The sequence below is a fragment of the Xenopus laevis genome, chromosome 9_10S (genome assembly GCF_017654675.1).
Source record: "Xenopus laevis strain J_2021 chromosome 9_10S, Xenopus_laevis_v10.1, whole genome shotgun sequence".
Classification (NCBI taxonomy): Eukaryota; Metazoa; Chordata; class Amphibia; order Anura; family Pipidae; genus Xenopus; species Xenopus laevis.
Genome location: NC_054388.1, coordinates 65,692,093 through 65,718,462, shown reverse-complemented (window position 1 = coordinate 65,718,462; position 26,370 = coordinate 65,692,093). Strand labels below are relative to the sequence as shown.

General features: G+C 37.6%; 1 protein-coding gene across 3 annotated transcripts in view; it reads right to left on the bottom strand.

Annotated features, from left to right (window-relative positions):
- Positions 1-26,370, bottom strand: part of LOC108702983 (ceramide synthase 6) — a 74,870-nt gene that overhangs the window by 34,393 nt on the left and 14,107 nt on the right. For all 3 annotated transcript variants that reach the window (XM_041578534.1, XM_018238845.2, XM_041578535.1), the window contains exons 2-4: positions 10,582-10,687; positions 8,713-8,843; positions 1,304-1,361 (exon numbers count right to left, since the gene is read on the bottom strand). In XM_041578534.1, coding sequence (XP_041434468.1) covers positions 1,304-1,361; positions 8,713-8,843; positions 10,582-10,687 — 295 coding nt within the window. The remainder of the gene's footprint in view (positions 1-1,303; positions 1,362-8,712; positions 8,844-10,581; positions 10,688-26,370) is intronic.

Below are 26,370 nucleotides of genomic sequence, written 5' to 3'. Positions count from 1 at the left end.
CGATCGTTGAATTAAAATCGTTCGAATCGTTCGATTCGAACGATTTAATCGTTCGATCGAACGAAAAATCCTTCGATCGATCGATCGCAGGATTAGCGCTAAATCCTTCGACTTCGATATTCGAAGTCGAAGGATTTCAATCCGAGGGTCGAATTTCGAAGTATTTTTAACTTCGAAATTCGACCCTTAGTGAATCGGCCCCATAGTGTATGGCAACCTTAACAGTATATATGCTGTGCCTTTCTAGCTTTCATTTGTATTTTGCCTGACGAACAGACCTTGGTGCTCCTAAAGATTGCATTGTATTTTTTTTTAAAAAGGTTTTTATTTTGTTTTATAACAGACAAGACAAAACATTCACAGTCTATTTACAACTTATCGTCAACTTAACAAAGGTACCTATAACCTGTACCAGCCTATTGCACTTCGGAGTACCAATCCTGTGGTGTCTCAGGACTCATCCACTTTATGGCAATAGAACAAGACTACTCTCATTAGTTGCCTAGAACCTTTTCGGGGAATGATGTCGTCAATTACCCCCAGGAGGCAAACTTCAGGAGACTTAACCCTGGGCAGGGCCAACTGCTCAACTATGTACCCCATCACCTCGGACCAGTATCTATTAATGTGTACACATTCCCATACCATATGTTCAAAACCAGTGTTCACTTCTTGACACTTTGGACACTCAGCATTGGGTAGTATCCCCATAATTTTCAGTTTACATGTTGTGATATATAATTGTTGAATAAAATGTATTAGTGGTAATGGCCCTTTATTTACAGTACTGCTCAAACTCTTCTTTTTATCTTTCAACAACAGTGTGCCGTCAATGCAAAGGCCTATTTACAATTTCCCCCAATTTCCCCCATTGCAAAGCACCCCATTCTCCCCCATTCTCTCTCTGAGTACAGGCAGCTGATGGGAGAGCATTTGATGTGGTTCAGGGACCTTTTTGAGAATTAAACTTAACCACTGACACTTTGTCTTTAAAGACAACAATGTGCCAGTATCACCCAGAACATCCCTTGATGCCAAATTTGCTAATTCAAAACAACTAATGATATTTTAAAAAAATCTATTAATAAAAATTGCTCTATTACAAATCCAATTACAATTTAAGTAAGGACGTAATGGCAAGAAGTTTATTGTTTTTAATTAAGGTGATAAATTGCATACAACATAGCTATTATTGCCTTCACATATCAAATGAGATCCCTAGAAAATGTGCTATGAAACCGCTGTATCCAAAAGTCATTTTAACACAGGAATCAGAATACTGTTAAGAAATGGCATTTCCTACCTTTTTCAGGTATCTGACTCCATAGGTGAATATGTAAAGGTTAAACGTAAACTTCCACCTACAGAAAGCACAATAAATACATCTGTCAGTCGAAATGGAAGAGGCCAGAATGGTGGTTTATGAGAAAACTGCCTCCAAGTACTGTGTTTTAAGTAATGAAGCAGCACTGGAAACATCAAAGTGTGGCTGAATGGTTTATTATTTTTTAGCATTCTCGATGGAGGCTGCCTTCATGGTTGCTAGACTCCATTTCAGAACACAGAGACCTGCGCTGCCAACTTTAAGCAGTGCTCTATCCAAGCAATTAGGTGTCCCATCTTCTGCCCCCTACAGTACATGTTCTTTGAATAACAAGTGAAGCAGTGGGAAGTGCAGGTCACAACTGGGCCCATGGTGGTCAGTAAGGACAAGGATCTCTGGCACAATAAGCAGAGTGCAGCAGTGATTGACATTCTATTGTGCCCTGGGGATCTGCAAATTACCCCACTTTAGTGTAACCTATCAGCACATGACTTGAGGATTAAGCACGTGAGTCACAGGAGTAAAGTTTGGAGCCTTCGTCTACTTTATTCTGTACAGCTAAAAGAGCAGTGTAAGACGACGTTATTTTCCTTGGTAAAAGATTATTGCAACTCACTTTTTGATTTTTGGTATTTAAGTCGTTACTGATTTTTTTATTTGACACTCTTGCCCAGCTAGTCCCAAGATCTGAGCCTCTGAAACTGTCATTTTTCTTAACACTTTGCAACCACAGAAAATTTAAACTGTCTAGATGGAGAAAGACAGAAAGTCTATGTAACACAAAAATAAGAATTAAACTAAAGATTTTTTTTTTAGGATTGTACATGGAAATATAATTTCTACGTAATTTACCCTTTAGCTATCCCATTTAAAACAGCTTGAGAAGCACACATAGCAGATTCCTGCCCTCAGGTAAAACCAGGCATTTGTGATTTCACTGATGGAACAGATGTGGAAACTGAAAGGGCAACTACATTTCTGTCCACTTGGCAACTTGCTTTTGCATTCTCATCTTTTCTTCTTACCTTAGAGAGACCTTAAACTATGCGTTATAAACGGCTTCTTAAAAACTCCTCTTCTATTATTATCTTAAGCTTTTCTCTTACCCATTTTGATTTGTTCTTCTCATTGTCCCCTCTCTCTCTCTCTCTCTCTCTCTCTCTCACTCTCTCTCTCTCTCTCTCTCTCTCTCTCTCTTTTCACATTTTCAGATACTGGAGGGCAATTTAAAAAACTAATATAAGCCTGCTGCTGCACTACAGTAATTCTGTACTCTAGATTGCAGTACATGCTTTAACAATTTGCCATAAACATGCTTTCACTTCCTTTGTGCTAATGATCCTCATTTAGAGTCATTTTATAATCACTATTTTTATATTCACTATTTTTTATAGTCGCTATTTATAATAACCTTTTAAAAACACTTAGTATTTGATTAATATAACTCATTTTGTATTACAATTCAGCACACACTCGTATTGAATGGAACGTCTGATGCAAATTGAACAGAATGATTTATGCTAATTTATACACACATGTGTTTGATAACGTATGCACCAGATAGTTTATTTAAATGGGTTAACACGTGACTCACTTTGAACTCTGATGAAGTGCCAATAGGAAGGGCACGAAACGCGTTAGTTTGTACCACTTACCCACTGCCTGTTATCACTTATGGAGCCTAAATAAAAGCCGCTTTTCAAAGATATTGTGTAGCGATTCCTGTTGTGGAGAATGGGCCAGCGCAGATCGGCGATACACAGAGACATTAAAAATTCAAGCCCTTCTGTGACGGTTTCAGTTACATTAAGCAGGAGAAACAGTAGCATGTCTGACAGCAGTTCCATCATGAAGTGCTGGCTCTTTCTGAAAGTTCCGAATTACGGAATGGCTGTCTCCTATAGTCTTCATTATAATCAAATAATCCACTTTTTTAAAAATTATTTCCTTTTTCTCTGTAATAATAAAACAGTAACTTGTGCTTGATCCCAACTAAGATACATTAAATAATTTTTGGAAGCAAAACCGTCCAATTGGGTTTATTTAATGTTTAGTGTGAGGGAAATGTCCCATACCTGTATATCTGGAAAACCCCAGGTCCGGAGCATTCTGGATAACAGGTCCCATACCTGTACATATGTATACTGTATTTATGAATATGGGCCAAAATGAACTTTGTAGATATATTTTACAGTAAACATACATCTCATTACCTTTACTTAGGTACATACCAAAACAGTTCATAAAGAATTCTGAGATAGGGCTATGTGCTCAGAGAATGAAATATTAATTACAATTTTGTGAGAGAACTGCAATCAATGTCTATTATAATATAACTGCTGTAGCTGCAATGCTTAGATTTTGCTTTCAAGATATCCCTGCCATGCTGTGTCATTGGCAGCAAGAGCTAATAAATAAGAACACTGTGTCAATAGCAAGCCATTTAATTTAATTTAATTAACAATGCGCTCCATCAAAGAGAATAAGCTATAAAACCAGACCTGCCATCTGCTTTTAACAGTGTGCCACTATATGATACTGCAAGGCAATTACAATATTTACAATATAAATCAATATAAAAATAAATATAAATAGCAGGTTCTCATTCTAAAAAGGTTTTAGAGTGAAGGGCCTTTCCTATTTAATGTAATTAAAATGGACCTGTCACCTACACATTAAAAGCTGTGTAATAAAAGTCCTTTGCAAATTAAACATGGAACCCAAATCCTTTTTTTTTTATTTAAACAGCCATACCTGTTATAAAGGTGTTTGAATATCTGAGCTGTCAATCAAATATTACCTGCCTGCCTCTATGATGAGGCATAGAGGTGGGGCAGTCAATTACTTTCACATTCCATTCAGCAATTCCTCACATTCCCCCTTCCTTCCTCACACTCTATAATTGTGTAGGACACTGCACATGGGTATAATGTCCCCCATTCTGGTGCATACACAAGATTTTGGGGTGATACACAATTTTAATCTTAATAACAAATTGCCACAAAATTGCTCCTGCCTACTTGATGTGATTTTAAATTCCAAGACTGAAGGGAACAAAATGTAACTTATAAATATGGTGTAAGTAAAGTTTATTTTGCTCAATAGAAAATAATTCAGAATTATTTATTAGTATGAAAGGTCCCCTTTAAACCAGGCTTTTGATTTTGTCAGGCTAGATTGAAAATACTTCAGAATAAGAAACATTATGGGATCTGTTATCCAGAAAGGCCCACTCCCATAGACTCCACTTAATTTTTTTTTTTAAAAATGGTTCTTATATGTAATAAGGAAACATTACCTTATACTTGATCCAAACTAAGATATAATTAATCCTTATAGGAAGATAACCAGCCTATTGGGTTTATTTAATGTTTACATGTTTTTCTAGTAGGCTTAAGGTAGTGTGAGAGACATGTCCCATACCTGTATATCTGAGTGATATCTGAGTGTGTTGTGAAAATTTAAAAGCTAAAGAAAGGTACTGTGCTGCATGGGTCGTATGTGAGACCTGAAGCTAACTAGTTTTTGGAATACAGTTGACATCTTTACAGTTCCTGAATTAGGAAATTAAGGACATTTGGGAGATTCTCTACTACTGAAAGTCTTCTGCAGTCCAGGAATCTATGGAGCCCAATCAGCAGTTAGTTTTCTGTGTTGAGATCTAGTTACAGTTGCCACCTGGCTGGTATTTAACCAGCACAGACAGTAAATCACCAGCACCAGTATTACAAAGTTACTGGGAATGCAGCTGCTGGTAATTCTGCAAATCCTATACTCCTCCTCTCCCTTTCCACTGCTGATCCAGTCTTTTCACAATAGAGTTGCCGCTGCCCCAGCCACCATTTCCTATCCAGTAATTTCATATACATCATAAACCTACGCCATGTGATGTCATGGCCAGTCCCCCGACCCGAAGGCTGCTATCAGTGAAAAAAAAAGTTGGCAACCCTAGATCTAGTACAGTTAAATGCATGAAAGCACAGATCTTCTTGGTTGTTCTGGGATACTGCCCATATACTACATTACCCTTGTATTATATACTACAATACCCTTGATTCTATGATGAAACCCTTCATCCATCCAACTTGTTGAATACTTTACAAGATAATACAGGCCTTTTTCAGTTAGGGGAGCATGCAATGTCTACAAACTAGAAGAAAAGAACTTTCATTTGAAGCAACGTAGGGGGTTCTTCACAGTCAGGACAGTGAGGTTGTGGAATGCACTGCCGGGTGATGTTGTGATGGCTGATTCAGTTAATACCTTTAAGAATGACTTGGATGATTTTTTGGACAGACATAATATCAAAGGCTATTGTGATACTAAGATCTATAGTTAGTATAGGTATGGGTCTATAGAATTTGTGAGAAAGTAGGGATGGGTGTGTGTATGGATGCTGGGTTTTCATTTGGAGGGGTTGAACTTGAGGGACTTTGTCTAACCCGATTTAACTATGTAACTATGTAACTAAATCCTCCCCCTTGCCTCAGAATTTAGAGGAGGTCTTTGTTGAGATGTACCTTTTTATCTGGGGTGTGCGTATGCCTTAATTCAAACCAGAGCCCTAAAAATAGGATGTTTTTTGCTGCTCCTATGTTTCTTAGGACACATCATCAATATAGCATTCCAGGTGTTCTACATGAAAGAACCATGCACAGATACCCATCACAAAGACTATTCTTTGTGGTGGGGGTCAGTGTGTGGATCTTGGAGAATGTAATAGAAATAGAACACCTGGACATAACCACCAATAGTCTGTCATATACTGTACTAATAATGCTTCTGTATACAGTACATCCTTAATATATATTAAAATCTTTAATAACTATTTTAGCCCCATAAAACAAAATTTTCAAGATAGCATGAATTAAAATTGATTTTCATTGCAAACTATTGATTTAATAAGCATGAGTCTGACATTAGGTTTATGATCCCTTGAAGTTCACTAGTTAAATGGATTAACTATGGCACATTAATTGGAATACAGATTATCCGATGCTCTGTTATCAGAGGGTCAAACGGATTTTTTCCCCATCCTTTTCTCCCTTTACAGAGAAAGACATCTGTTGGAAATGTTAATTAGCTTAATTTACAAGACTTTGCAATATTAAATGTGAAACATTTTTTTTAAAACATCTTAATTTAAGTAATCATTAAGTTGCCATGGCTTCTGTGCTGGGGAGAAGTATTTAAATAGGCAGTATGCTGTGTAAATTATACATAAATGACTGATGTGACGCAATGCACCTTAATATGCAGCAGTTTAAGGGAGGATAAAAGTGCTTTAACAACCCTAGCCCCCTTCAACAGGCCTCCCCCACTCCCAAACCAAAGCAGACCCCCAATACTGCCCTGTCTTCTATACTTGTGAATAAAAGGTAGAGCAGCTCAGCAGGATTGAAGGCCACCATCTCTTGTTGTTTGATGTAATTTCCAAAGCAACAGAGTGTAACACCTATTTGGGCTGCATAGCACACAAATAGTTAAACTGTCCAGCTAGCAGTAGAAGCATGGGTTACACGCGACTTCACACAACAGGGTCAGGGCCTTCGCCATGTGGAAGTGTTCCCTCTATGGTGTAGTGCAACTACATCCCCCCAGGCTACTGTGCATACAACAAAAGATGGGCGCCAGGAGGTTCTTGCAGTAAAACAGAAACGGTTTATTTAACTATGCACGAGGCAAGTGACTTCAGGTTTAGTAGTCACACAGGAGCTGAGGCAATAGCACATTTCTCACACAGAGCTGCAGGCATTAGGCATTTCTCACAGAGGAAAGGTCTCCATTAGGCATTTGCAGTATTCACACACATTCCCTCCTGGAAGTTGTCAGGAAAGCAGCTTCTACCCTACAGTCCCTCTTCACTGAGGTCCCTGACTGGAGGCAACACATAAAGCCTCTGGGAAGCTACTCCCTTACTGCAAATCCTTGTTGGAGCTTCAGCTGCTCTTTCTCTCTCACCTCTCTGCCTTTCTCTCCTAGAGAGACTATAACAAGTCTGCCCTAGTGCAACTATTCCTCATTGACGGGGTTACCTGGTCCCCGACTTCTTCTTCAAAGTACATGGGCCTTTCTGGGCCTAGCTGTGCCCAGGCTCCCCTGAGCACACCCAGCTGGATCACTCATCCACAGGCCAAAGAGGAAGTGGCCACTCCCTACACACACTATATAGCAGTGTAGCAGGGGAGTGTCATTCTCTCCTGGCAGATCACTCTAAGAAAAAAGGTGGGGGCCTTAAAGCTGCAGGGCAGATTACCCAGTAGGGGTCCCTACAAGAGTATGTGCAATTGATGTCAGGGTGGATCATATGGCAGCTGCCAAACCCTCTGTACTACTCTGATTTTTATTCACTAGCATTGATAATGGGTCAGTGTTGCAGTGTTCTTCCATTGTGGTGCAGTTCAGCAAGATGGCTTCTGGAGGGAGTCTAGGGTTGTCAATAGTTCAAGCCATCTGAAACACTGACCTTTACCAGGGTCGCCCTTTAAGATCTTTAGCCAAAGTCCCATTTAAATCACAAAATAAGAGAACATTTAGGTGACAAAATAAGAACAAATATGTATAAAAAATATCAAGGGCAGCAAATACTTTCACCCCAAATCTCGACCCAACTGATCTTTAAGTTGGGCTTTCAGGTGTATCTAGGAAAGCAAATAGCAAGTATCCCCAATTCTCACCCTAACTGGCCTTCAGTCTAAAGGGTATATTTATCAAAGAATGAAGTTAAAGTTCACCACAGTCCTCTAGAGGGAAATTCAAAAGTGCTAGACAAACAGTGGCAGAGAGACTTAGACTTCACAAAAAAGTGAAGTTAGAGATCTCTACGGTCCTCTACAGTGAAATTCCGCCACTCTCTTTTTTAAAAGAGTATTTATCAATGGATGAAACTGAAAGTTCATCTTTTGATAAAAACACCTTTCAAAATCCCATAGAAATGAATAGAGAGTGGCGGAATTTCACTCTAGAGGACCGTGGAGATCTCTAACTTGGGAAGTCTAAGGGCTAGTCCACACGGGGAGATAGCGACGCGTGAAAATGCCTCGCCAGGCTTTTTCAGGCGACTGTTGAAAAGCGCATCGCCTCGTGTGGTTAGCACAGGCGTTTTTACATAGGCGCCCATACAAAACTGTCGCCTGCGCCGGTCGCGGCGCTTTGTCGCCGCGACCGCAAACGCGTCGCTATCTCCCCGTGTGGAATAGCCCTTAGTCTTCCTGCCACTGTTTGTCTAGCACTTTTGTATTGTGCAATCAACATATGAGGTCATAAGTGGCCAATTTCTACCTTGCATTGCTGTCAGGGGGATGCTGGGAGATGCAGTTCCTGAAAATTAGAAAAGTTTCCAGTTGCCCATTATTAGCCTAGACGGAGAAAAGAAAATGACCCCTTACATGCTCTCACAGAACCGAGTGAGTGTACTCGGTTTTTCTTGATTCCTCCTCTGCCGAAACCAACGCTGTATATTACGCACATCCCAGTCCAGCTGCTTAGAAAGCCCATCCAGACGCTTCTCATCAGGGTGCTGCAATGCAAACATAAAAATAATAGTTAATACAAAAGGCTAGACTGTGTTTATTTGATCTGACATCCATATACTGATTATTCTTTGTAGGACTGTAGCCCTATGACAACTGACTTTATTAACATGTATTTTTAGAGCACCAATATATTCTTCAGCAATGTAAAATTAATGTGTTTATACAAAGAACAAATTCTATGAGGTGTGAATAAGAATTTTCGCATCACCTTTTGTGATAAATGATCGTATTTTGTATATGTTCCTTAGGTGAAAGTGACATGATTTAATAAGTCACTGCAGAATCTAGGATAACCCCAAGACACCGGGCCTGGGGAGATGGGGGTGATAGTGGAATTGATGATAGATATGATCCTTGCTTCTGGGATGTTATGGGTATTAGTTGGGGAAACAAAACCATTTCATTTTTAGAAAGGTTTCATTTAAGGTAAGGTTGTGAAAACCATGTAGACATACTGTAGCAGACAGGGAGAAAGTGATTAAGGTTAAGAGATCTGGGTCTAAATCAGGAGAGGAGACATTGATCTGAGTATAAGTTGCAGAGGGAGGGAGTATGGAGAGAAAATAATAAGTTCCCCAGGACAGAGCATTGAGAAACCCTTCCAGAAAGAGTTAGGGGAGAAGATGATGCTCCATTGTAAGAGACACTGAAGCAATGATTTGAGAAATAAGAAAAGAACCAGGACAGGGCCGTGCCACGAAGGTCAAGCAAATGAAAGGACTGGAGGAGGAGAGGATGTTCCAGAATGGTTAAACTTGAAGTCCAGAAATGTAGAATCTAACTATTTTGAGTCACAAGGTGTTACAAAAGCACTAACTAGATAGGGACCTAGCATGTTCTGAGGGTTTCTCTTAGCAGTCCTGTGTGTAGGAATTCTAGTCACCTTTAGCATATTCAGATGTTCTGGTTAAACCAACAACATTTGTATGATAGTGTTTCTCTTTGGTAAAGAAGAAGTTCATCTTTGATTGAAGAAGAGACACAATGATAGTTTGATGGCTTGACAAGTGTTTGTATCAGAATTGCAGCAACTCTATCAGACCCCGCAGGTGAGACCTCATGCAGTTTTGAACTTTTTTTTATTTAATAGTTTGATGAAACTCAGTTGTTAGTGGGTGTTAGCCAGAGAGAAGTATAAATCTACCATATGTGGAGACTGATGGTCTTAGTACAGTTATAAAACAGAATTGAAGGAGAACAAAATGAACAAATCATCGGTAAAATGACAGGGAAGTTAAGTGTCAATGAATAAGAACAATCAGACTTTGTGGCATGCTACTAATGTGTTAATGCCATCATTTTCTTGAATTCAAATAAAGAGCACATTCAGCATGGTTTATTACATCTTAAAGTAAAGGGGGCATAGAGTGCCTGCTGATGGAACTTCTGTTTTCTGTATGTTATTCATATACTATATGCCCTGGAAAGCATCTGGAGATGCCTCCTGCAACGGAAGGAAGACACATCTGGATCATTATTTACTTACTTCATTGTACCCATCTATAGCTCCACCCCTGGAGGCATCCAGTATGCTATTAAAGAGGTGACCGGTAAATAATACTTGGTGCTGATTGGTTGCTTTGGTTTACTAGAGACAGGGTAAACATCTCCACTTTTACTAGAGACAGGGCAAAAATCTCCACTTTTATAACAGTTTATTACATGAGAAGTAAAGGACCATAAAGATGTAGGGGCAAATATGGTTATATTCAGAGACAATACCTTTGTGATTGAAGTGAAGACTTTTTCAAGAATGGCATTGTACTGAGCCTTCTGTGGTCCACTTGCTTGGATTTTCAGGGCCAATGCACATGGTTTAGCTATAAACCTACAAAACAAAATTGCCATGGTCAATGTACCAACACATAAAGTAAAGGATGAAGCATCATACATGACTACATATGGACAGCATTTAAAAAGATATCTAAAGAATGTGTAATCTCTTATCCTGGCATTTGTAAAAATGTATTGCATTTCACACAGTTTATCTACACGTACACAAGAAAATTGTCATTCACACAAAGGATTGATTCTAGCACTTGGAACAATGAAGCCATTCTGTTATAAGAAACAGTGTCTAGAAGTTTCAGCAGAAGACTCAGCAATAAGAATACACAAGATACTTTTGATATTATGTCTTGCAAAGACACACGGCCAGATTTCAGTCATCGCAGTGCAATGCCATTTTTATGTTAGCATCTCCTAAAAATACTGGCCTTTATTTATCATAACTTAAAAATTAGATCTGTAATCCATACCAACCCATATAAGCCTAGACCAGCTATGTGGTCTAGAATAGGATAGAACAAGGGTCCCCAACCTATTTTAACCATGAGCCACATACAAAAGTAAAAAGAGCTGGGGAGCAACACAAACATGAAAAAACGTCCCTGGGGATGACAAATAACTGCTGTGGTTGACTATTGGTAGCCCCAATGCGGCTTACAGGATGCTGTTTGGTAGTACACCTGGTTATTATACCTACAAGCCTGGAATTCAAATAGAAGCACCTGCTTTGAGGCCACCAAGACCAACATTCAAGGGGTTGGGGGCAAAATGTTGCTCACAAGTCACTGATTGGGGATTAATGGGATAGAACAATCCAAAGTAAAAATCTGTACTCTGAAGTCTGTGCCTGTAACAGACAAATAGTTAATGTGCTTTACTTCTCTCAAATCAATTGGGTCAATTAAGACTCTTGTACAGAGTTGTCAGTGGGGCGCAGCTTCATTATATACATATACATACTTGTACATATGATGGTCAACAAATTGTGTCAGTCCAAGTCTTTAAAGAAACAGTAACACTCAGAAATGTAATTGTTTTTAAGAACGGAAATATAATGTAGAGTTTCACTGCATTGGGAAAACTGTTGTGTGCACTTCAGAAACACAAATGTAGTATATATAAACAAGCAGCTATGTAGTCATGTGACAGCCATTCAAGCTGGAAAAAAGTGAAAAGGCACAGGATACACAGCAGATAACAGATAAACTCTGGGATTCTTCAGTACATATCTGTTATCTATTGTGTATCCTTTGCTTCAGTGGCTTCCCCTATGGCTACACAGAAGCTTGTTTACATAAACCAGTGCTGTCCAACTGGTGGCCCGCGGGCCAGCCCCCCCCCATCAAAGTCTGGTTGCTGTGTAAGCATTAAAAGGTATAAATACTGAGATTAACTATCCCCTGCATTGTCTTCCATCCCAGACTCTCTGCTTGTGTGTGCCATATTCTGCCTCTCTACTCAGTGTGCCAAATTCTGCCTGCACTATGCCCCCTGTGTGTGCTATACTGTGGAAGGTTGCTCTGGGGGTTTATTATTATTATATATTCGCTGAGTTGTGGTGCTAGCCCCAGGGGGGAAGGATTCATATGGATTTTTTGGCATGTCTTATTATGACCAACCATTTGTGTTTTAAAACTGGGAGTGGTCAACACAGGCTTCCATTATCGGCCTCTGCCATGTCGCCCAAAAAATTCCGGCCCTTAGTACCACAGAAGTTGGACAACACTGATTTAAAATAGTAGTGTTTCTGACGCAAACACACCCATTTTACCGGAGCAGGGTAAATCTACATTATGCTGTCATTCCTCTAAAACACTTTAATTTTTTTAGTGTTACTGTTCCTTAAAGGTAAGCTGTTTTTGTGCTTTTTCTTAGTTGTTAAACTATCATTTAACATTCAGGAAGTTCATCTCCTCCATAAATGTTTTCACTTCTTATTAGCAATTTTTATAATAACACACCATGAGCATTTTCTATAAATATATGTATGTGCACTGATATCTATCTAAATACAACAGTTTCTAGGTCCTCTTGGGTAAGAACAAAGCATTCCTGTCTGCTTCTTGACATGTACTGAGAATCAAAGAAAGTACTCAAAAGACAATTAACAAATAGCGGGGATTGTCCCTTCAAAGGGCCTGGAGAAGTGGCACGGTAGCTTTTTTTATGGGCAGCAACGGTAAGATCTAAGGAAAATGTCTCCCAATACCAATGTATAGTAGTAAGTAGTCAGCACAGCGATTGTCGGATTCAATCAAGGCAGTGAACGTCACTTCAATGGCCACTTTCCATTGGAAACATCATGGATAGAAGAAATTTGAAACAGCACCACTGTTTTTTTCTTATTTCTTAAAAGCCTTTTATCAAGCTTGATAAAAGGCCGCAAGACCTGAAACGTTGCTGTGATGCCCCTTTGCACAATTAAAGGCTTTTAAGAAATAAGAAAAATACAGTGGTGCTGTTTCAAATTTCTCCCAATACCAATGCCCAGCTTGGTCAATTAAAATTTTGGGAGACCCTGAACATTAGTTGGCCCTCCAAGGTAGCCCTCAACTGAAAAAGAACATTGGACACATTGGAGGATCTTTTTAAATCAGACTTATGATTATAGTATATGTTGGAGAATTCTTGTTCACTCAAGAGAAGAAACTATGGTATGGAAGGATGAGCACCTCTTTCCCAACATTTAAACATGAAGGAAAACCCCCACAAATTAACATGGATTTTGAGAGGTCTAGTTTTGGTGATACACTGGTTGGTAACTGACAGATCAATCAGTGAGCCAAATTGATAGATACAGTCTAAATGTTCTCCTCTTCACTTCCCCATCTGCCAGTGCACCATGTACTGGCAAACATGCCTGATCATGAACTGACTTACATACACTGTACAAGTATACTATTTGGGATCATTCCCCTAACATACTGCAAATGTTTAATACAACTTTATTAGAACAGCTTTAGGAAATGACCTGTCTAGCCTGTTACTTATTTTGATAGAATTGTGTAACCATAGGTTAGAAAGTAAGGATGATAAACAATAATTATTCTACTATATTTCCTTTAAATTATGCACCTACAATCTACACATACTGCAATTCACTAATTCTAGAGGTCACTGAACGTATAATTCCACAGTTGCTTGGCAGAAGAAATCTTGCTCTTTGAACAGAATTTCTGCAATGCACCAATTTGTTTGGCATTAGGGATGGGCGAATTTTTTCGCCTCGTTTCGCCGACAAATTTTTTTTGACGCCCATAGACTTTAATGGGCGTCTGTGACATTTCGCCGGCGGCGAATTTTTGGCGAAACGAAACGGGTCAAATTCGCCCATCCCTGTTTGGCATCTCATCAGATAGAAAGGAGACCAGGAAGATCAAGAAAGCTCGGTATTAAGTATTTCTGGGTAATTAAAGCTAAGATACATATAGAGTACTAGAAGTACTCTATATGTATCTTAGCTTTAATTGCAGTTGGATATCCATCCTGAGCCTGCCAAGGAAATATAAGTCTAAAGCTGAGATATTATTTTGTTTCAAACTCTAATTCATTGACTCCTCTTATTCATGTACAGCAGAACATCAAGAAGGAGCTGAAACACCTCTAGGGTAAACATTTGAAGGAAATCCATGAAAATCATCAAAGATGCACTATCATCAAAAACAAAAGTTTTAAGAGCAATTTTGGGAAAATATGTATGTAGAATTCTATAGGTTGAAGTCGTGCTTGCATAAGAAAATCGAATCAAATGACCGTCTTCTACTTTTTTCCATGAATGAATGAATCATTTAGGATAATATTCCAAAGGTGCTTAAACAGAAACAGAAAGAAAAGTTTTACCCAACAGACCATCTTTAAGGATTATTCGCCAATTAAATCTGCTGTTTTGAAGTGCAGAGTAAAGAGCAAATCATTCATACCAGGGTAATTGCTTAAATCTCTTACCAACAGCCATTACATTAATAATACACTGATCCTGCAAATGCTAGAGCTGTATTTCTGAACTTTAATATATGTATACTTTTTTTTAGATAGCTAAAAACTTTTCCTCTTTATCTGCTCAGCTTCAGGTTCCAAGCTTTAATTAAGACTGATTAAAGTAGCAGTCTGTTCAAGGTTGTCTTTGGGTTTTCTCCTGGGACGCAGAACTAAAACTACTAAGGCATGTTGGATTAGCATAATACGGAAATGTGTGTTCTTCATAATACACTTCATCCAGACTGAACACATTTTTAACAAAAGAGCCCGAATTTAAAGAACAATTAAAAAGAATATTGCTGTATAGCAAAATAAAATGTATTCATATCTACACTAATGAGGGAATGTAAGACTGTATATTTCGTTACCTCGAAAAATGTTTGCAAAGACCACTGTAAATGTTAGTGACCAAAATTTTCAATGTTTGCAAACAATGTTTTTGCGAACTGTGCAATTCTGTTGAGAAATCTGTCAGAAAAATGTAATTAAATCAATGAAAATACTGTTAATTTAACTTTTTGGCACAAACAAAAAAATTACTCTACTTTAACCCAATTTCGACTAAATGTCACTTTTGCGAATCCCCTCTGCTGGTAAATATTGTGGCTTGCAGATTTAGCACCAGTTTTCATGCACAGGCATTGCACAGTGTCTTTGATCTGATTAGCTCAGTCATTAGAGTAATAACTGTGAAAGACTAAATTCAGCAAATCAATTTGCAAACACAAGCATCACACAAAAGATATTTACATGTCTATAAATCAGGTTGGATATCAAGATTGGATTTTCTAACACGCTAATTGGAAGAAAATACTGATCTCTCTCCTCCCTACTGAGTCCCTCAAAGACATCTAAACCAATAAATTAATTAGGGTTTTAACACTAACTGTTTCAGATCAAAATGTTCAGTGACCCGTAGGACACACTAAGAAAAGTACAAATGGTTTCCTATTTAATCATTTCAAGTGTAGTTTCTAAATTATGATAAATAGACCTTTAATACGTATTAAATCTCAGACATTCCATAACAATGACTTATTTGATCTCACCCAGACCTCAAAAGAAGGCATCCAAGAAACCCTGAAACCAAGAACAAACAGTTGAAATAGAGCAGACACCAATCCCCTGTTAGTCACACCAGCAGACCAAATTCAATCCATGAAACATCATAAGGTCTATGATGCTGTCCTTCCTCCCCATGTTTGATTCCAGTGTAATATATTGAACCCAAAATGGCGCAATAATCAGTATATGCAAGATAAGAGCAAGATGGCTGACACAGTGCTGAGAATCAGAATTCTCACTGGTCGATTCTTTTGCATCTGTAATTGAGTTTTTGCTCAGTAGATTTCTCATTGGTGAACTGTTTTCCATGTGTAATTATGTTTTTTCTCAATTTCTACAGATTAAATTATGAATTATTTGTCTGCTTGCTCAAAACCGTAAACTCTGGTAAGAGGGGGGAATATAATAATAATAATTTATTATTATTATCAATACAAGATATGATAATCTTACATAGGTTTCCGGATAAGGAGTAACAACTGTACTGTATATTTCAAGGCTTCCCCATACATCAGAATTTTAGTTTTCATAGCATATAACAAACTTTCTTTTTCTAAATTAACTGTATACCTAAATGTGGAAATCATTTCCAGTGATTTTAAGGCGCAAGTGCAACCAATCTAGATAATTTTCAGGGTTTTCTTAAAAAATATTTTTGCTCATGCAGTACAGGCAGTCAGCTGTTCTCCACAATTAAAATATAAAATTAACTGTAATTCAATTGTCATTCTGCTTAGCAGATATATAAAGAATTAAGTGACAACTATGCCAATTACACTTCTCATTATGTTAATGCAGATATCTTTCCAGATCATTATCATGCTGTAATTGCATAAACTTCAATGATTCAAATTAGAAAAAGCATATTAATCTTATCCCTGATTATTAAAATACATGAAAAGAAATAGTAATTATCTTGTTTTGTTTGTTTCTAGTATATGTTTTATTAAAACAAGCATCGTGATATTGACACCCAAAGCATCTTCCTGATGAACATTTTACTATTGAACATCAAAATTGTTGTTCTATTACTACTAGACTGAGATGGACACATTGACTGCTTTGTCCATTAAGGCCATAGACGTTAAGATTTCTTCTCCTTAACGACCAATTTTACTACGATCCGAGAAATCCATCAAATTATTGTGAGGTTAGTGGGCATCGCACGATCATCCGACATCGGTCAGCAAATCGACTGGTCAGCTTAAATTTTTTTTTCTGAATTGTATCTATTTTCCAATTGTTTGCAGGGTCACGCAGGCAGCTACCCACCGTTTTTCTACCTTCAACTAGACGATACCACTTGGAATGGTTGTTTTAGATAATGGACAAATCACACATTTAAACAATCGTTTCAAGTTTAGCATCCTATGATAATGAAAATATCTTTTAAAAATCTTAACGTCTATGGCAACTTTTACAAAGGGAAATTATTGACTGCAACCTGGCCAAAGAGAAATGCTATCAATCATAAATCAAGAATTATCTATACAAACAAGTTCATAAAACAGTTATAACATGTTGTTGGCAGTTTACAGTTGTGATATTACATGTGTGAAAACACAAAACATATAAAATATATATTTATAAACAGTGCCTAGTGATGTAATCAGCACATGATCAACTGTAAATTGTGTAAGGAAAATGTACTGTACCCTTTGTTATAAAATATGAGGACATATCATGCGGATGGAGGAATTACTCAGTTATTTCCACATGAAGCAAGAGGCTTTTATAGGTACTTGGTCTCCTTGGGTACTTTACCTGGAACAAAATCGATGAAAATAGCCACACATGGACTAGGAGCTTACTAGGATTTACTAGACTGTTATACTATGTGTCTATTTTGCTAACCTGCGTGTTGATTTTGTTGTCAGACGGGCGAGTGATCAAGTGACTTTTCTTTCTCTTTTCTTTCTCTTTCATCCTTTCCTTTCTCCTTTGTTTTTTTTTTTTTTTTTTTGTTTATCATGTCTTTTGATTTAACTGATGACACATTACAGAGGCTCATTTGTACTAACGGATATATGCTCTCATTGGAGTTTGCTTCTGATTATGCTGAAACTGATGTACGTATTGTTTCTTCATGTGTTATCATATTGCATTTCCTTGTACTTCTATGCTCTGCAATGATTTCTTTGCTTTCTTGAAAATAAAGAATATATAAAAAAAAAAAATATGAGGACATAAGAAATTAAAAGTTCTGTGACCTGACTTGGTTTTTAGCCTCATACTTAATATGGTCATGGAACTCCTTAGTTACTCCAAATATATGTCTTCAAATATACATGTTTGACAGTAGGGGTACATTATTTGTTTTATCAATGGTTCCTAAACTGCGAATTGGCCCCTCAGCCTGAATGTTGGTTAGATCTTGGTTTAATGCCTATATATTTGGGATGATAATATAATTGCTAGGGGGGCTTGAAATAAAAAGTCAGACAATCACCGTTCACTATAACAATACAGGACAACCATATCATACAGTATCTGTAGAATACCAGATGACAGCTACATTACAGCTCACATATTTGGGAATTTCAGTGTTGGAGTGATGCAATATAAATAAATGAAACAGAGATTTAAAGCACAGTAGATCTTTGCATGCTTGGTTATGGGCAAAATCATTACTCTTTTTGCTCTTTTGGTGGCACTATATCAAGAAATCCCAGCGTTCTAAAACTGCCAGAGAGCAATAAGGACATCTTGCATAGTATGTATGTGAATATGAGACAGTGTTAGAAAAAATAGAAAGTGCACTGTATTTAGTCCCCTTATCCACAATAGGGAGAAATATCATAGGTAGGGTAACTCCCAAATTTGTAATTAATTTTTATTGGAAAGTCCTTGAATTACAATTTCAACATTTGGGTTAGATCCTATGTGTAAGTGGAATAAATATTCTTGCTAATCCTTTACTTTAGATTTGTGGTTTCCAAACAAAACCAATAAGGGCAATATTAGGGGAGAATGCCCAATTAGAAGATCAACTAGGATGAGATCTGTGGTGAACACTTTTTACGTATATACAGTACTTTTATAAGTATGGTTCAATGTATGAAACACTGAGCAAAGTTTTCTCCAGATGTACAGCACCCAATTGCTTTTAGGTGTTAAGAATAGTAATCGCTACCCTCTGATTAGGTGCTATGGCTTACTAGGCTTGAAGCAAACACATTGCACTTGCTTGTAATCTTGTCCAATAACTTTTTGTGTTGGAATTACTTGATATATATATACCCCGGGCCAGTGTTCCTATCAGCAGAAAACTGTACCGGCCCGGGTTATACCAGTGAGCACCACACTTCTCTATCATCTTCTGATTTTTTCACGCGGCTGCGCATGCGCAGTAGTACGAAAAGCCTAACTTTAAGTAAAAAGTCGTCGATTTCATTCAACTGCACATGCGTTTGCCCTGGGAAATTTGAAGCAAGAAGAAGCAAATCGCTCCGTGGTGCTCACTGGTATAACCCTGTTATAACTCTCAAGTGCAGGATGCCTTTCCTTCTCCTTTAATGGGGCGGCTAATTATTTAAAAATGGAAGGAGCATGGAGAACTTTGGAAGAAATATAATCAAAATTTTTTAAACCATTTCTTCAATCACAGTGGAGTAGGAGCAAAGGAGAGACTGAGAGGCCAATGGGTTATGCACGTTTAATAGAGAAAGACTTATGGCTGCAAAAGTGTACTTCTGAACTAGCAGCCTTCAAAACTATGTTTCTACCTTAAGAAGGACATGGTTTAAGCTATATATATAGTTGTTTGGTATGTTCATGTATCGGAAGGTTAGCAAGGAAGTTGAAGGAGTTAGTTGAAATGCAAACAAGTTGTGATCAGAAAGGGAGAAAATGAGTTAGTATTTCTGGACACTGTGAACAATAAAAAGAATATATGATCAAGGCAGTTACAACTGGAATGAATCAAAGAACATATAAAATAACATAAAATTTGGCAGTCAAGCAGAGCAGTTGTCTAAAAAAGTGTGCATTTGGGCAAAGAAGCTGACACATGATATTAATTGCTAAGTGATACAAAAGTAAAGAACCAATTATAATGGACTTCAGAAGAGACATACAACACAACATTTAGGGGCAGATTTATTAAGGGTCGAATTGAAAATTGAAAACATTTTTATGGTCTAAACTGTCAAATATCTACACTGCAGAACAGGTGGATACAGCAGTAACACAGGCCAGATCTCTCTGAATTATGGTACTCGTCAGCTAGTGCCCCTGTACAAATACACTGGCTACAAGTTCTGTATATGAGGAAGATCACCTTGAATATATATTAACAAAGATCAGGCACTGTATACACAGAGACCATAGGATGTTTTTTTGAATGCTTTGCCCTGCAGTGAAACACATACAACTGTGGCTACCATCTATATGGAGCCTATGGAAACTCATGGGTTTATTTATTTCATGTCTTCCAGTGGGTCTGTACCTATGGGCATGCAGACCAAGGATTAACACAATTCAAAGTTGAACAAAGACCAATTTTGATGGCATTCACTATTAATCTCCACTCTCAAACATACAGACCAATGTGACCACTACGTGCACGGAGCCGATGGAGCAAAGGCTACTTTGCAACATAGAAAAGATGTTTAAAAACGAGTGCACCATGTTTATGGGGCCTATGGAAACATTTACTAATCTCATGATTTTTAATGGATCTGTACCCATGAGAATGGAAACCAATTTACAAAAATGACCATTTCCTTTGTATTTAGTATTTCATCATTCCCAAGGGTACAGAGCCATTGGGAAACATAAAAACAGTAAAAACATGAGTTGCCATGTAGTGGAAAGAAGAAACAGAAGCTAATGTACTTCAAGGATATGGATATTAACTCTCCCAAATCCTGACTGATATCTTTGGGCAGATAAGTAAACTAGAACAAGTCTCCTCAAGCAGCACTCCAAAATTAAAAGTCAATATAAAATGAATAGAGCTGAAAGTAGGAATCTGATGTAAGCCTCTACATTTTCATACATTTACTGCATACTAAGGTATTAGTCTATTTCTCACATCTCAGGAGAGCAGCCTTTAGATGAGTGAAAATATGGCTGACATTTATTGGCCCCCACACAGTAGAGACCCAAAGAGCAGTAGATAGGAAGGGTGGAGGATTAAAAGTAAAATAAAGCAAGATGGCAACAGTAACACATAACACCAGGTTGACCCAACCTGCAGCCACATTCCCACAATTCTCCAGTATACAATCAAAGATTAGTCCAGCAACCATAAAGATACATTCTTGAGGTAACACTATGCAATAAAACTTTTCCCAAATTTACAACAGTATAATATTGCCAAACAAGTAATCCCAATATGCACAATGCAATTCCTTGCATTTGATATTACTTTAGTCTCATGTTCATGGACATCACACAAAGCACTACTACACACCACAGCACAATGTACTTTCAATGGAAAAAATGTCAAAATAATTTGTTGTTAAGGGGTAGTTCAATAAATAGGGCTAGTAGTGTACATCCCTTTTTGTCTATTAGTCTTGGCGGTATCGTACCAGCTACGCCAGTGAAATACAAGCCAGGTTGCACCCTATCAATCTCTCAAGGACCAAACATAGCATAACTTAAATGTTTCTATTTGCCCTGTTTATCTCAAGAAATAACAAAAACACAGATTATTTGTGATTAAAAGAATAGGCAACAGGTATGTTTGGCCCAAGGCCTATTCATTTATCTGAACAAGGGGTATACTGTCCTTTTAAATGAGATGCCATAGTGGGACATGGTGAGGGTATCTAAGCAAAATGGCTCCATAAGGTTTTTTACATATCTACATGGGTAAGAAAAAGTAAATACTCTCTAGTTGTTTGATTACAAGTCCCAAGTAGAAGAACACAGGATGTCTTTATTAAATACAGTATATAAGCCTTCTCATGGCACTACAGAATTAAAGAAAGTCAACTCATAAAAATAAAAGCTAAAGGCTGCATCTCCTCATGATTGATGGCCTGGATTCTAAATTATCCACAGCAATCAATAGTTCTGAATCAATACAGTAAGCTTGTAAAATCTGAGTAGCCTCCTTGCGGATTTCTTGAAGATCCTTACATCCATGCAGAGTAAAGCCAAAAGTTACTATCGACCAGGAACAAGCAGTCTCCAATCTTATGAATCCAGTTTTTAGATTTATGCAGGCTTTAAGACCACAAACAACATTATGCAGGGTATTTATCATTTGTATTTTTTATTCCTTGGCTTAGTTTTCTTTATAATGTTGTTACTGAACCTATTTTCCCATATTGTTGACCAAACTAATATATATCTACTTGATGACCAGAAATAAACTTTTATATAAAAAACATATTCAATATTAGTAACAGAAAAACAGATCATGCAAGTGTTTTGCAGTTTTAGATATTTCTGCCAGGTGAAGACAAGTAATCTGGGTTGCAGTCAGTTGCTTGAGTTTAGGAACCAACTAACAAAATACTGTATATAATATAAATATAATGATACAAGGCTGATTAATATATTCAGATCCTCATTACAATGCATGACAATTTGTATCAGAATTGAATAATCAGCCCAGTAAGTAGCATTAGCTACTATGAGTGAAACTCATTTTCAGCTTGATGATTAGCAACAAGCTCTAAGCTTAGATTCTAAACAATTGACCAGAGAACAAAAAGAACGTACAGTGTCACTGACACTCCCAAATATAATCCAAGATGGAGAGCTCTTGTGCATAAATTTGAAGGCCTGGATCATTACTGTTATAGAGATGATGAACTTTAGGCTGGTGCATTAAGCTCTGAATTTATAAAAGCATTATTTATGCATTTACATCAGTGTAGTTTTTTTATTGTTATTGAAAATAAACATTCATTTAATGCACTCATTTATATTTCAAATGTAAATGAGCAAACCTGACTTCTCTGTCCTGTGATAAAGGAAGGTTTTCATATTAACTAAGTGCCAATCTTCTGCCGTTGCACTAGAGAAACCACTAATAATGATAAACCATCATGTTTGTTAGAACACATTTCAGTTTAATGAACTGTAAATAATGAATCTCAAATGATTACAGGCATGTTTTTATGATTATATATTTTAATGGGCAAAACCAATATTTGTGGCTCTGAGGCTTCATCTCAGTGCTTCATTTAAATAATATAAAGGTGTGCTTACTCCATATATATATGCAGAATAGGTTTCTGGGAATATATTGGTATATCTAAGAAAAGGAATGTGTATAAAAAACGGATCCGCACACACTGGTTAATGCAGTCAGGCAGTATCCCCTTTTATTCAGCCACCAAACATTCAACGTTTCGGGGGGGAAACACCCACCCTTCATCAGGATAAAATTATTAGTGCAGTAACCAATTTAAACCCAACTTCCCACGCCTTCTTTTCCCATCATGCAACTTGCCACAGTAGTTAACCCTTATGTGGAATACAAGAAATGTAACCCTTATGTGAAATACAGAGAAAACAGGTTACAAAATAATCATCTTCTATCTCAAAGTGTCCAAGTGCAATAAATATTGTATTTAAACAATAAAACAATAAGTTGCAGGATTGGTGAACTACAGGTGTGCGGTAGGAGAAATGACATATCTAAGAAAAGGTACAGAACAAACAGTGAGAAGATCTACTGCTTTAATTTATAAGGTAAAATATCAAATAACAGGAATAAGAGGGACTGAGTATCAATTTGATCAAACAGATATACTCATATTTCATATTATCCAGACAGGCCAATTTATTTAGGTGTCACTGGTTACCCATTACATTAATCCAAATAAAAATGAACACTACAACTGAAAAGCCTTTAAACCCTCCCAAAATGTCCTCAGATACAAGTGGCATAAGGCCAATGTCTGACTGGGGTACCTAATGGCCAACTGCACACCCCAGTGTTATTCAGATGAAGCCCCATGGAGACCACCGAGATTTCCCCCAGCATTGAACAGGCATGTCCTTTATCCCCATGTTTGAATATGCAATGTAATATAATGAAGTCAAAATTATATAATAAGATAACAGCAAGATGCCTAACATAGTGCATGGAATCAGCATTCTCACTGGTGGATTCTATTGCATCTATAATTAAGTTTTTGGTACGTAGAATTCTAATTGGTGAATTGTTTTCTATGTATGATAAATTACTTTTTCTACAGAAAACTAGGTAGCACAGTGTGGCAGCTTTTACAGATGGGTTTAGGGCCCCTTTTAGGGAATTGAAACCCAACCATACGGATGTCCCACAAAACCCCTCAGTTTTCAGTTGGTGATGACAAAAAGTTCAATACAGATGCAATTACCTTACTGATGCTTACATATAAGCAATAAAAAATAAAACTACTACAGGTATGGGACCTGTTATCCAGAATGCTTCTGATCTTCCCGTAATTTGGATCTTCATACAGTACCTGAAATCATGTAAACAGATAAACCCAAATAGACTGTTTTTGCTTTCAGGGAAAGCAACTGGAAAGGAAAATCACTTTTAAAAATTTGGAGTCTTTAGATAAAATGGAGTCTATGGGAGGCAACCTTTCCATAATTCGGAGCTTTCTAGATAACAGGTTTCCGGATAACGGATCCCATACCTGTAGTAGTACTATCAGAAATAACTCGATATCTAATTAGCCTGTATCTGGCAGCTCCTTTGAGTCACTTAAATGAGCAGACTACATGAACAAACATATTTCACACTTCCGTTACATTTTATGACTCTATCATTATTCAAACTGCAATAAACTTATAAGAGCTAACAGATTATTCTTTTTTCCATTAATTCTGCCATGTAGCAATGTGATGGTATAGTGTATATATTGTAGTGGGTACACTAAATCCACAATTGTTTGATATGACAAATACCAAATACTCCATCAAAGGTTCTATTAAATCAGAATAAGGAAGCTAAGCTGCATATGATTCATATGAAAAAAAACCCACAAAACACAAAAACCATCACAGCACAAAAAATATAAAAAAAACCCCCAAAGGCTCCCGCATGAGCAAAAATGTTGGTCTTGTTTTCACAACAGGATATCATTTTGTTTTGCAATACTCTGTAATACAGACATGGAATCCATTATCTGGAAACCTGTTATCCAGAAAGCTCAGAATTACGGGAAGACCATCTCTCATAGACTCCATTTTAAACAAATAATTAAAAATTTTAGCAACTATTTCTCTGTAATAATAAAACAGTATTTTGTACTAGATCCCAGGTAAGATAGAATTAATCCTTATTGGTGGCAAATCAATGCTATTGCTTTTTTTTTAATGTTAAATAATTATTTATCATATTTCAAGCATGGAGATTAGTGATGTACGGGCTGGACCAAAACCCACGAGCCCCCAATGATGCACAAGACCCCTGTAATCTCTGTTAATGCAAATCACCACATTTGACCTGATCCTGTAACCCAAAGCAGCGGTTGAAAGGTTAGACAGCTAGATATACTGAAAATTCAAGGAAACAACAACTTGCATTAAAGTGAATCTCAACCAAAATCTTGGCAAAAGTCTTGGCCATGAGACTGGGTGACGTGATTCACCACTTGGTGCATGAGGATCAGACTGGTTTCATGCCTGGCAAATCTACAGCTCTGAATATCCGTAGACTTTACACTAATATTTCCCTCCCTCATGATAACCAGGGCCAGAGGACTGTGGTTGCCCTGGATATCGCCAAGGCGTTTGACACAGTTGAATGGCCATATCTTTGGCAACTGCTTAAAGAATTCGGATTTGGCCCCAAATACATCAATCTGGTTAAATTGTTGTACAATGCTCCCATCGCCTCTATAAAAGCTAGTAATATGATTACCCCGTCCTTCCGTCTCTACCGGGGTACTAGGCAGGGCTGCCCACTTTCTCCTCTACTATTTGCATTGGCTATTGAGCCCCTTGCTTACCGTATCAGATCTCATAACAATATAACTGGGTTTGTTCTGGGTAATAGGGAGGATCATATTCAATTATATGCGGATGATACCCTCTTATATCTGGGAGACAGGGGTGATTCGCTAACCAATGCCCTAACGGTCTTGGCAGAATTTGGTGAAGTATCCGGACTGGTAATAAATAAATCAAAATCCACTACCCTCATGATAGACCCGCTTACTGAGGAGGAAAGAATGTCTACCTTTCCTTTTAAAGTAGTTCCCGAATTTACTTACTTAGGAGTTAAGGTCACAGCTCTCCCCCAACAATACTTAACACTTAACTTAGACCCATTGCATGATTGGATGTCTCAGAAGCTTAAATCATGGGCTAATCTCCCGATAGGCACTACAGGGCGGATCCATCTTATTAAGATGATTATATTACCCAAGCTACTCTATGTATTACAACAAGCCCCGGTATGGATACCCAAATCCTATTTTCTTAAAATAAATGCTGTTTTTAGACAACTGGTGTGGGCTCACTCCAGACCACGTCTAAAGCTTGAAACATTAATGTGTGCTAAAAGTAAAGCTGGCCTAGCCCTACCAGATATGTATTTATACTACCTGGCCGCACAATTGTCCCACTTCACCACGTGGGTAGAAGGTTCGCATCACCGAGTGCTACATTCTCTTTGGGCTCATTTGACTGGCTTCACTGAGAACCCAGTAAGCTGGATTCTGGGGAAATCTGTCATTACAGCTCAGTCATTACTTTCCCCCCCCCCATCGACTC